Raw genomic sequence first — 12775 nt, 5'->3', positions numbered from 1 at the left:
GTCTCCTGAAGTGCATGTGGAAAGGAAACAAACACGTGTGGGTAAAGATATGTGATTTAATTTGATCCTCAAAAACCATCATTTTATCAGTATCATTTTATCAGTAAGGAAACAGGCTTAAAGTTTCATCATATGAGGTGTGTAATCACGCTATGTAATTAGATTATGAATATTAAAAGACAGAATTAATACCATCAGTGTAATCATCAGTGGCCCTAGACTAGCATCCATGTGATAAAGATATTTTTGTTTTCCTTCAATCAGAGTAAATCTGAATGGTCAATGGAACTGTAATTGAGGTACAGAGGGGTATTTTATCTAGAGAAAAACACAAGACCAGATTTATTTCATACAATGTTATTCACACATTTTTCATTTTCTAATTTATACATAATATACAAAGAAGTGAAGATAACATTATTTCATATGAACCAATAAGAGCCAGGACTTAAGACAAACTGGTCCAGAAACAATCCATATCAAGACACCCAAGAGCAAAGCCTAAGTGGTTCTGCCTAATTAAGTTTATTCTGAAATGTCATTTTCAGATTATACCAAAACTCCACGCCAATTTATTAAAAGGTGGAATTAGAGAGGTGGGCACCAAAAATATCAGACCGCAAAATTTCTAGAAAATACAATAAACCCTAAAATACTGGGAAGATTGGTTGTCAACACTGGGATACATGGGAACATCAGGAACCCAAGACAACTGTTCAGTTTCCCAATGTGCCATTCTCTAGGACTTTCTAAATTTGCAGAAATAATTTGCCTGTGTGAACAGAAGATAAGGATAAAGGAAAACCGGGAATTCAACTGTGCAAATCCAGGAAAGTCACCACCAATCTGCAACAAGGACAACTTTGATCCTGAAACCATGAGCTGATACTGGGAACAAAAGTTCAACACAGGTCCAAGACATTCTGAGGCTGGCAAAACAAAGTGGGGAAGAGTGGCAGAGAACAGTTCTGTATGGAGGGAAAAAAGCTCTGTTACTGTGCCTGGGACATGCTGATGAACTAGTGTGACTATAAGAAGGGACCGTGACACTGACAAGTGGTTAAATTTTATGGCCTCAACACGAAATGTTGGGTTATTAGAAAACTAGAATAACTCAACATCAAACATGAAAAAGTATGCCTGGCACCCCAAACTTCATGCCGTTATTCTTAGGTTCATGATATGAACAGCTATGTGAAAAAACCTTTATATTCAATATTGTGCTCAGAAGATTGCTTTTCTTCTGCAGACTTCTAATAAAAAAATCCCTTACATGTTCAATTGAAAGAGACAGCATGGTTCATTAGTTTTTAGCTTTAAACATAAGTGGGTCAACATAAAAGTTTTATACAAAATACTGACTTCAACAAAATACAAAGCACTTTCTTTATCTTTCAGAAACTGAATATACAAAGCAAGTTTTTTTTTCCAAAATATTTTCATAGGCAAAGGATTAAAAACGATTTTAATTATACACATATGGTCACAATTTTGCCTTAAAAAGATTGTTGGGAAATGTACATAAGGCCGCTTGTAAATGTACATCATGTTACTGTTATGTCTTATGTCCAGAGAAAAAATGTTATCATACAGATTTGCTATTACTTGGGAGTAGGCTATTCAAAAATACAGTACTCTTCTGTACAAAGAAAAAAGTCACATCACATTTAATAAGATGGAAAAAGCATTGGCCTCCATGGTAACCAAATATCTCAGTCCAATACTTTCTATTATGCACAATACCCTGACTTCTTGAAAGTGATCCAAATCCTAGCATGTCCATATTAACAGAGTCAACAACTATGTTATAAAACAAAATGTTTTTCACAATAATAAAAAGAAAGCTGGTTCATACTTCTGAAACCATATAAAGATAAAAAATTTTTAAAAAATCACTCTTGATTTGGAGAAATAAATTTACATTATACAACACTATATGCCAGGTCAGAGGGCAGGGACATAAATGTACACTAAAATGCAAATGTTTTCCAAAGAGATAAAACAAATTCCATTTACAGCATTAAGGTTTACAAATGTACACCTGTACAACAAAGAAAACATCATTACTAAATTAGCAAGGCTTTTTATAATAAACATTGAAACAAGATTTGCTTTCAAAGTGTAAACTTACATCTATTACTACACACACACAATGCATATATTTATAGGAAGCAAAAAAAGCTATCTGAATATGTAATCATGCTTAAATGTTGAGCTATCAAATTCACTTTTCAGTGGCCCCTTTTCACCTCTATCTTGTTCCTACTTTCTGAATCTACTATGAAAAAGCAAAATAAATCTCAACACTTTTTCAACATGTCCTTGTAATTCTATAAGCAAAACAATATACAAATCTCCACTCTTTCTCATCGCAAACCAAACTGAAAAGTTAAAATGGAACTTAACTTTTCGTTTAGCGTACTTAACTGGATGGAAGCGTCACCATGATTTTGTTTTTTCTACCTCTTACAACAATTACATATGTAAGTATATACAATACTTCTGTACATTGCCAGAGACATTTTGGGGCAGTATTTGTATTAAAACCACATCTACTGTAAATAATGTAAGTTCATTTCAAATCATTTAATTCTTGTCTTACTTGCCGAGTTTTTATTTGCATGATAGTTTGTGAATTACCAAAATACAACTTAACTTTCTTTTAAAAATATTAATAATATTTATGCAGTTGACTGTTAATCTGTTATAAAAGGCTTCACACAAAGGACAAAAAAAAAAAACCCATAAGGACTATATTTCTATATACATTTCTATAAACCTGTTGTGCTATGGGGTCCGTAGACCTACCAGACTGCAAGCCAGTTTATTAAAAGAATACTGTACTTTTTCCTTTAAAAACTATTTTTGTGACTTTACAAGGTAAAAATTTACAAAATATGTGACAGCATTTTTTGATACAGTTACATCATATACAGGCATTCTGTGCTTTGCCAGCAATCCAATCTGATAGGTCTCCACTCAGGGCTGAATATAATTTATAATTCACCACCCCCCACCCCCAAATATACACAAGAACCTTAAAAATTTACAAATGGATGAATAAAGTCAATAAATAGTTTCACTTTAAAAAAAATTTGAAGATTCATAGTTGAGTTGTGTTTTGATAATTCACAAAAGAAACGTTCCTCTCACATGGTTACATCATCTTCTCTTTTTCCTTTACAGCATTCCATTTGGTGGTCCTCCAATAGGCCCTAGATCTGGGCTATTTTTCAAATAATATTTTTCCAACTTGGCCAGTATATGCTTCCCATATGTGTATTTGCGCAAAGTAGTAATGTGAGGTCGAATCTGAAAAATAAATGATCTGCTTAGGAAATCTAAGTTATTTTAGTTTCTGATTCCTTAAAAAAGTGCCCCCAAATTTGGGTGATTTGGAAGAATAATTGAAATTTTAAAATTCAAATCCAAAGAAAGTTGTTTGCAAAAGCAGTTCTGTTCCACTCAATCTCTCCCAACTTCTACTCTCAAAATTGTTCAGTGAATAAACAAACCACTATTCCTATAAACTACTACACATGCAAACAGGAGAGGGGCTCCAAACATAGCAGAGAAGTATCACTAATGAGCTATTATATTCTAAGGTTTACGAGGGCAAAATTCTATAACTCTAAGCAACTGGACAAAAATTCAATACAAAATGGAGCAAAAGACATGAACAAGCAATCAGACGTGTGATAGCTAATACATTTAACACGTTCAGTATCTCCTTAATTGTTTTAAAAATGCAAATGAGAAGAATCATATCATTATCTTTCCATCCAGACTGGCAAAGATTTTATAAATAATAACTGGTATTGATGAGATAACAGTAAAACAGGCACTCTTCTCAAATACTAGATAGATCTGCAAACTTGTACAAGATTTCTGGAGAGCTACTTGGCAGAAATCTACTAAAATGTAACATGTTCACATACTCTGTGCCAGCAATCCCACATCTAGGGATTTACCTTACAAAAACACTTAATTATGCAAAGTTGTTTATATAAACACTGCTAAGAAGTTATTAAATAATCAAAATGCCCTAAATATGATATTGATTAAATAATGTAGTTGTTAAAAATAAGACTGAAAAAAATGTTATAGTTATATATTCTTAAGCAGAAATACTAAATTTTTAAAAACACAGAAAATCAAGAGGGCAAAAATACTACCAGTGTTCTTTTTAACAGTAAGTTTTCCTGTGGAAATTAATGATTTCTTAAAGAATCATTTGATTCTAGCAGGACAGAGAGAGAAAACAGCTTAATTGATTAAAAAAAAAAAATCAAACCGATATAAATTTTCTCTTTAAGAAAATTTACTAGGTTAGTGAGAAAATCTAATCAGATTTTAAAATCAATGTTCAGCCAATGTATTATGGCAAATCAAATATACCTAAATAAGACGGTGAAGGGAAAAACAATGCTAACTAACGGTAGGTAAATAGATGAGAAATGAATGTGATTTTACTGAGTTGATTACCTTAAGAATTTAATAAAGGGGTATTCCATACCTACATCTGCCAACGGTTTCCCACTGATTTTAAATGTTTTTCTGGACTTGAGGATATGGGGAGGGGGAAGGGTGAGCTGTGACAAAGCGAGAGAGAGGCATGGGCATATATACACTACCAAACGTAAAATAGATAGCTAGTGAGAAGCAGCCGCATAGCACAGGGAGATCAGCTCGGTGCTTTGTGACCACCTAGAGGGGTGGGATAGGGAGGGTGGGAGGGAGGGAGACGCAAGAGGGAAGAGATATGGGATCATATGTATATGTATAACTGATTCAGTTTGTTATAAAGCAGAAACTAACACACCATTGTAAAGCAATTATACCCCAATAAAGATGTAAAAAAAAAAAAATTTTTTTTCTGCAGTTGTAACAATTCTGAGGAAATTAAAGCCTAGGGAAGTTAAATGAGTAGCCTGAAGTCACACAAATTGAATCATCTATTTTAAGTGCTACAAACTGTATTACCTTGTGCATGATTATCTTTCTCTGAGCAGGTTCAGCCATATCAATCATCTTCTGAACTACATAGTTGGCATACTGGTCCTTCATCATGGTGTATAAGGCACTGTGAGGACCATCATTCTGGCAGCAAACTTCATCAATCAGTAATGCTCTCTCAGCACGGGAGGCATGAGTAACACACTTTTCTACTACATTGCTAAAAATTTAAAGGACATACACAAAAAGTTATTTTGTTATATTTAATAGAAAAATTTCCTTGGTTTTTGAAAGTACCTGCTCAACACACTGGAAGACAGAAGAGTCAAAATAGGATTCTCTTGGAATTCTCTTACAGTTACTTTCAAAACAGAAATTAATATCATAGAAGAACCCATATTGGATATCTGTAAGTTTAATTACAGGCCTCAAAATTATAATTAAATAATAAATAAAACTGTAATTCAAGGGGGGGGAGTAGATCATTAATAAGGTCTAAGGCTTTCATGAACATGCACTAAATAAATTAGATTTGCATTTATTTACACATCTTGGGGAGAAATAATTTTCCAAATACAGATTTCAAAAATGGAATATATGAGGGCAAACCAATTTGTCGTGTAAATTCTATAAGAACAAAAGCAACATTCTATTATGTACCTTTTGCCTCTACTAAAAAAGACTATATTCCAATGCTATATTCTATATGCATTTCTGTGCTTACTAATAAAAGCCAGAGAGTTGAAAGACTTGACCCCTGGAATTAGAAAATAACGCAATACCTGGCAAATTTGTGTTGACTCAGGGCTAAGACCTTTCCTCTGATTTCAGAAACAATTTTGCTCTTGTCTTCAGGTCGACCATGTTCCAGTACATGCTGAATAACATAATTGCCATACTGATCCTAAGTGCAGATATTAAAAAATTACTTTCCTTAAGAATAATGGTAATTCTTTAAAAAGATATTCATCAATTTTCTAAAAATCCAACAGTACAATCAGGAGAATACCACAGGTTTTGTCTCACTGAGTCTTTCTATAATGTGTTAACAATAAATTATATTTCCTTTTTAAAAAAATCAGAATATTTTCAAAAATATATAAACATTTCAAAATATTAGGGAGTTTATACCTGTACCAACTGCTCTGTATGTTGGTGAAGTTCTTCTAAGATAGGTAAGGTCTGTTCTGCAGTGCAGTGCTCTAGGATGCGCTGGATTACTCTGCAGCCATAAGGATGAGTTGAAAGTACAAACACCTTAAAACAATTAGAAGAAATAAATTTCCATTTTGTGACATTTTTGGAAGGACAGGTTTTTGATAACATGCTGAATTAATTTAAAATAGAATGGGGAATTCACATTTATTGATAATATGCCAACTGTCATGTGACAAAGGCTGGGAAGCAGGGTACTGAATTTAGGAGCTAATGGACATCCTTTTTGTTTGTTTTTATACTGATTTTTAAAAAACTTTTTGTTTTATATTGGAGTATAGCCGATTAACAATGTTGTAATACTTTCAGGTACACAGCAAAGCGATTCAGCCATACATATACATGTATCCATTCTCCCCCAAACTCCCCTCCTATCCACGCTGCCACATAACATTAAGCAGAGTTCCCTGCGTTATACAGTAGGTCCTCGTTGGTTATCCATTTGATATACAGCAGTGTGTACATGTCAATCCCACGCTCCCTAACTATCCCTTCCCCCACTGCCGGTAACCATAAGTTCACTAACGGATATTTTGATCAAAAGGAACCTAATCAGAAGATGGAAGGCATGTAATAATGACAAGGAATGGATTGTGCAGTAGGGGTAGTGCATGTTGTAATTAGAAGCTATTAATTATTATGTTATTAATTACTAACTGATATTTATTTTGCCTTTTATTATACAGTCCTAAGTCTTCTTCCCTCCTCTCCCTCTCCCAGAAAATTTGGAAAACATGGTTGGGTTTACAATTCTAACAGTAGTTGTCTTTCTTTACTTCTTAGAGTAATATAAATTAAACTCATATTTCTACATTTTTCAGCTGCAAAAAATGAAGCTATCTATTGACTCACTCTATAAAAGAGGCAGAAATTAATGCACATTCAGTATTTATCTCCTATTTTTGTATGAAAGTACTGGGTATTATCTTTTGATTTATAAAAAACATGTCAATTAACACTCAAATTCTAACTAATTAGAAGCCCAAAATCAATCTTACTTGTCCTTTGAAAGCATCAATGATGAACTGTAGTGACTGTGGTTGAACACATTCAATACATTTTTGTACAACATGGTTTCCATTTTGATCTTTCACACATTTCAGTACATGACCATCTAGCTCCTTTACCATTTCACTCTGCAAGAGAAGACATTTAAATTACCTCACCAAACAGCATAGAAGAATTTTACATAAAAGTACTGAGATAGGAACAAAAGTATACTCAAAAATTTGTTTGCAATTTTTTATACGTCAAAGTTTAAAATTCCCACCCCATCCCCCAAAGTGTAATAAGCAGAAGCCACTGAAGGTGAGAATTACTAAAACATTTTACAGGATTATAATGTAAATGATACCTGCTGAAATATAACTTAGTGGTACTCAATTTGCTATATACTACTATCTTCACTGTGTACACCTTCCACTTATCTTTCTCAGCTGACAACTAAGATAATGATTTTAGAATTCTACGTTTTTTTATCCACTTAGCATACCCCTTCCCCCAAATAATAATTATCATTTTTTGGCTGTGCCGCACAGCATGCGGGATCTTAGTTCCCCGACCAGGGATTGAACCTGTGCCCCCTGCAGTGGAAGCGAGGAGTCCTAACTACTGGACTGCCAGGGAATTCCCCCAAGTAATTATTTTTGATGGCTCCTTGAGTTTATCAAGTGACCAGAAAAGGGTAAGGAGCTGAGTGAGCACTGATGGGCTATGTGATTTTCACGTAATATCTCAATTATGAGAAGAAATTATTGTTGAGCACTTTTACTCTTCTTTTTAATAATCTTATAACAAAGAACTTGATTCAGGGAATTCCTTGGCAGTCGAGGCGTTAGGACTCTGAGCTTCCATTGCTGGGGCCTGTGTTTGATCCCTGGTCGGGGAAATAAGATCCCAGCTTGGTGTGGCCAAAAAACAAAATAAGAACCTGACTCAATATAACTTTCCTTTATCATTTGATACCTTCTTCAGGGACAGATTCTCAGGAGATTTTAGATTTTTGCTCATTTAATGGGCAAAAATGACACCTTTCAATTTTATATTTGATTACTAATAAGGTTAAACTTATTTACAGTAAGGTTTATTTACTAAGTGCATTTTCTTTTAACTAACAATCTTAATATTTTTCTCATAAGTTTGTAAGACTTCATTCAATAAACATCTTAATCCTTAGGGGAAAATATAGGTAGCCACACAATAACCTGCGTGCCTTTTTAGTGCCACAGGAAATAGTATTGTGAAGAAATGGAGTACACCTAGTGTAAACATATTCACATTTTTTTTTTTTGGCTGCGCCGTGCAGCATGCAGGGTTTTAGTTCCCTGACCAGGGATCGAACCCATGTCCTCCGCAGTGGAAGTGCAGAGCCCTAACCACTGGACCACTAGGGAATTCCCAGTATTCATATTTAAAATTTCTCTCACCCAGGGACTTCCCTGGTGGCGCAGAGGTTAAGAATCCACCTGCCAATGCAGGAGACACGGGTTTGATCCCTGGTCCGGGAAGATCCCACATGCCATGGAGCAACTAAGCCTGTGCGCCACAACTATGGAGCCTGCGCTCTAGAGCCCACCAGACACAAATACGGAGCCCGCATGCCACGACTACTGAAGTCCACACGCTCCAGGGCCTGCATGCTGCAACTACCGAAGCCCGCACGCCTAAAGCCCGTGCTCGGCAACAAAGGAAGCCACTGCAATGAGAAGCCGCGCACCACAACAAAGAGTAGCACCTGCTTGCTGCAACTAGAGAAAGCCCACGCGCAGGAACGAAGACCCAACACAGCCAAAAAAAATCCCCAAAACTCTCTCACCCAAAAAACTCTCAACTGTATTCTGACATAACTAGAGGAATCCTTGAAATCAAGATATCTCACAAATGTTAGTTATGAACTAAAAATATGGACTAAATTACAAAATCAAATGTACTTAAGAATCCAAACAGGAGGGAATTCCCTGGTGGTCCAGAGGTTAGGACCCTGCACTCTCACTGCCGAGGGCCTGGGTTCGATCCCTTGTCAAGGAACTAAAATCCCATAAGCCATGCAGAGCCGGGTGGGGGAAGAATCCAAAGAGGAAATGTAATACCATTAATCATCTGAAGCTTACTCCCAATGTTTTATATTTTCAAATATTAAAGACACGTAAAATATCGGGTTTTTTTTAAAAGAAAGAATTGGAAAATTTTACTCAAGCCAAACTTGAGGATTATAACCTGGGAAGGGCATCTCAGAAAGCTCTGAGAACTGTTCCCAAAATATCTTTAAAGTATCTATACCAGTCTGAGAGTTAAGAGCAGAGAAGTTCTAAGTACCAATACAGTCAAACTGTTAATCTAATCTCTCTCCATTATGACACATCTTCAATGACTCTAAAACTCAGGATTTCCTCAAGACGAACAATGCTACTTTCTCACAGATGTTCACTGCTGTGATTAATGTATATACATAACACATACATATCCATCCATCCATCCATCTATCCATCCACATACATTATTGCCTTTAATTCTGGAATTTATCATATGAATGTAGGTTGAAAGTCAGAGCCAGTCTCTTTCCAAACTTACTAATTACCAATACCTTTTAAGAAATAATTATTTTCTTTACTCTTACTACATTTCATTGTAATACATAAACCACTTATATACAGTATCTATGGGAGGTTATGAATTTCACTTTAAAAGTCTGTTTACCTCATGCGCAAACCATGCTAATTAATTAGTGATGCTACAGTTTCTTTAAAAAATCTAGTGGATAAGCAATTTTCCTCATCCCCTACTCTCCTTAATATCCTTGTCTATTTAAAATAATTTAAAAATTTATTTTTATCATTTACAAGAAAATTCCTAGGAGTACATAATTGGAATTGTACTAATCCCTTTTTTACTTAAAATACTTAGACCTTTCCATCCAAGAACATGGTATACTTCCCAATTAATTTATATGTGCTCTCTTTTCTCTTAAAGAACTGTAAATCTTGTTAAGAGGATGTTTGAGGCTACTTTTCCTGTTGAATGAAATTTTTAAAACTTTGTATACACTTTTTTTTTTTTTTGGGCCACGTCGCGCGGCTTGTTGGATCTTAGTTCCCCAACAAGGAACTGAACCACTCCCTCAGCAGTGAAAGCGCGGAGTCCTAACCACTGGACCACCAGGGAATTCCCTGTATATACATTTTTAACTGGCATATAGGAATACAATTGGTTTTAAAATATTTTTTCTTATGATAGAAGTTTAAGTGTAATCCAAATAAACACTGGGAATAGTAAAATGTATTCCTGATACTACAGAAAATCAAGTGCGTAGTGGTAGCAGAAACACCTACCATCTAGCACTCTGCTTGACATAGAGTAGGTACTCACTTTCACTTAGAAATGAAAAGATGAAGAAAATGAACAAAGGACAGATCAAAGATGTGTTGTGTAACTTTCAATTAATTACATACTGTTTGAGATACATTTTAAAAAATATTTTAGTCTGTGGAAATATTTAACATTTCACTCCAAGATTATTGTAAGATAAAAATTTAAAAATTGGATAAAATAATACAAAAATTTTGTCTTAACTTACAATTACCTGCTGGTCAGATGAAATAGACTCTAATGCTTTCTGAATAACACGGCAGCCATACATCTGCAATGCTAAGGGTAGAACATGACCACGAATACGAGTAGCCAGGGCTAATTTTTGATCCAAACTCCCAAACTGACAGAAAAAAAAAATTAATAAAAATGACTATAATATTACTTTGTTAAACTTGAATAACCCACTGTTTGCAGTCTATTTAATCTATTTATAAAATATCACATTTGGCAAGTATGTAGGGAGAAGGCATTTAGGTAAAAGCGAATTAAGAGAGACCCAGAGATGCTTGAAATAATATCACTTTTTAGAGGGTAAGTCATTCTATCTACTATTTCCTTTTTACTAACATATTAACCACCTGTTATTCTTTTAAAGTAAACATCTTCACTCTTCATTTCAAATAAACACCCCCACTGTCTTCTAATAAAATGAATTTCTGAGGCATACATTCAGACCAGATAATTCTCAACTATATTCTGACTGTGGAGAAAATCTGTTAAGTCAAGCTACAACATAGATGTTTAGTTATAAACTAAAAAATTTTCTGAATTACATAATAAATGACACCTAACAAATCCACATAAAGACTGTACTACTATTCATTAATTGCTTCACATAAGACTTACTCCTAATGCTTTATATTTTCAAATATATTTCAAATATTAATCAGGATTGGTATTAAACTTCTCATTTAATGTAAGACCATACACTTAAAAAATATATACCATAAAATATGACATTTTAACCATTTTTAATTCAGTGGCATTGACTATATTCTCACCATGTGCAATCACCACCACAATCTGATTCCAAATCTCTTCCATTGCCCCAAACAGAAACACTGTACTCTTTAAGCAATAACCCCCTATTCCCCCTCTTACCCCAACCGGTCTACTAGTAAGACTAGGAAACCCTAGTCGACTTTATGTCTCTATGAATTTGCTTATTCTAGGTATTTCACATAAATCGAGCCCTGTAATGTTTGTTCTTTTGTACCTGGCTTATTTCACTTAGTTCCATCCATGTGTAAGCATGTATCAAAGCTTCATTCCTTCTTATGGCTGAACAATATTCTACTGCATGTATATACCACATTCTGTTTATACATTCATCTGCTGGACTGTTTCCACCTTTGGGCTATTATAAACAATGCTGAAATGAACATTGGTGTTTAAGTCCTTGTTTTCAATCCTTTTGGGTATACACCTAGGATGGAATTGCTGGGTTATATGGTAATTTTATGTTTAGTTTTTTGAGGAACTGCCAAACTTTTCCACAGTGGCTGCACCATTTTTACATTCCCATCAACAATGTACAAGGGTTCTCATTTCTCCACATCTTCATCAACATTCGTTATTTTCTGTGTTTTAAATTACAGCCATCCCACTAGATGTAAAATAGACTCTCCTTGTGGTTTTGATTTGCATTTCCCTAATGATTAAGGGTGCTGAGCTTCTTTTCATGTGCTTACTGCACATTTGAATATCTCCTACGGAGAAACGTCTATTCAAGCCCTTTGTCCATTTTTTAACTGAGGTGTCTTCCTGTTGTTGAGTTTCAGGAATTCTTCATATATTCTGGATATAAAATCTTTATCAGACATACGATCTGTAAATATTTTCTCCCAAGCTCACATATTTTTATATGAAAATAAACTCACCCAACTTTCAGAGCTTTTCTAAGCATTAAGCATATACAAACATGTATGTGTGCTTACCTCAAAAAATTTCTGTATAACATAGTTGCCAAAAACATCTGTCATTAATTGATAGGCTGCTTGTAGAATTTCATTAAATACCATCTGTCGCTCAGCTGGAGTAGCTCTCTCTAGCTTTTGCTGTATGAATCTATGTGGGAAAAATTTTAATGCCATGACAGTATATTGATAATAAGCTCCGGCAATATCCGAATCTGACTCGAGTATTATACACCCTGATATATATTGGATTTATATGTGTGTGTGTGTGTGTGTGTGTGTGTGTGTGTGTGTGTGTGTGTGTGTGTGTGTGTGTGTGT

General features: G+C 34.6%; 1 protein-coding gene across 13 annotated transcripts in view; it reads right to left on the bottom strand.

Annotated features, from left to right (window-relative positions):
- Nucleotides 1-294: 294 nt before the first annotated feature.
- The window catches only part of PUM2 (pumilio RNA binding family member 2), a 92108-nt gene continuing 79627 nt past the window's right edge, over nt 295-12775 (bottom strand). For 6 of the 13 annotated variants that reach the window (XM_027113750.1, XM_027113757.1, XM_027113755.1 and 3 more), the window contains 8 exons: nt 12477-12606; nt 11756-11896; nt 10745-10879; nt 7170-7307; nt 6088-6213; nt 5739-5860; nt 4984-5176; nt 318-3312 (listed from right to left, as the gene is read on the bottom strand). In XM_027113750.1, the coding sequence (XP_026969551.1) occupies nt 3181-3312; nt 4984-5176; nt 5739-5860; nt 6088-6213; nt 7170-7307; nt 10745-10879; nt 11756-11896; nt 12477-12606 (1117 nt within the window). In that variant the 3' untranslated portion in view covers nt 318-3180. Of the gene's footprint in view, nt 3313-4983; nt 5177-5738; nt 5861-6087; nt 6214-7169; nt 7308-10744; nt 10880-11755; nt 11966-12476; nt 12607-12775 lie in introns of those variants that run through there. The other 7 variants (XM_027113761.1, XM_027113753.1, XM_027113751.1 and 4 more) reach the window with 6 other exon arrangements.

This window comes from Aethalodelphis obliquidens, unplaced genomic scaffold, assembly GCF_003676395.1.
Source record: "Aethalodelphis obliquidens isolate GAN/ISIS:26980383/991018 unplaced genomic scaffold, ASM367639v1 scaffold12, whole genome shotgun sequence".
Classification (NCBI taxonomy): Eukaryota; Metazoa; Chordata; class Mammalia; order Artiodactyla; family Delphinidae; genus Aethalodelphis; species Aethalodelphis obliquidens.
The sequence above is the reverse complement of the archived record's forward strand: the minus strand, read 5'-3'. Positions and strand labels throughout refer to the sequence as shown.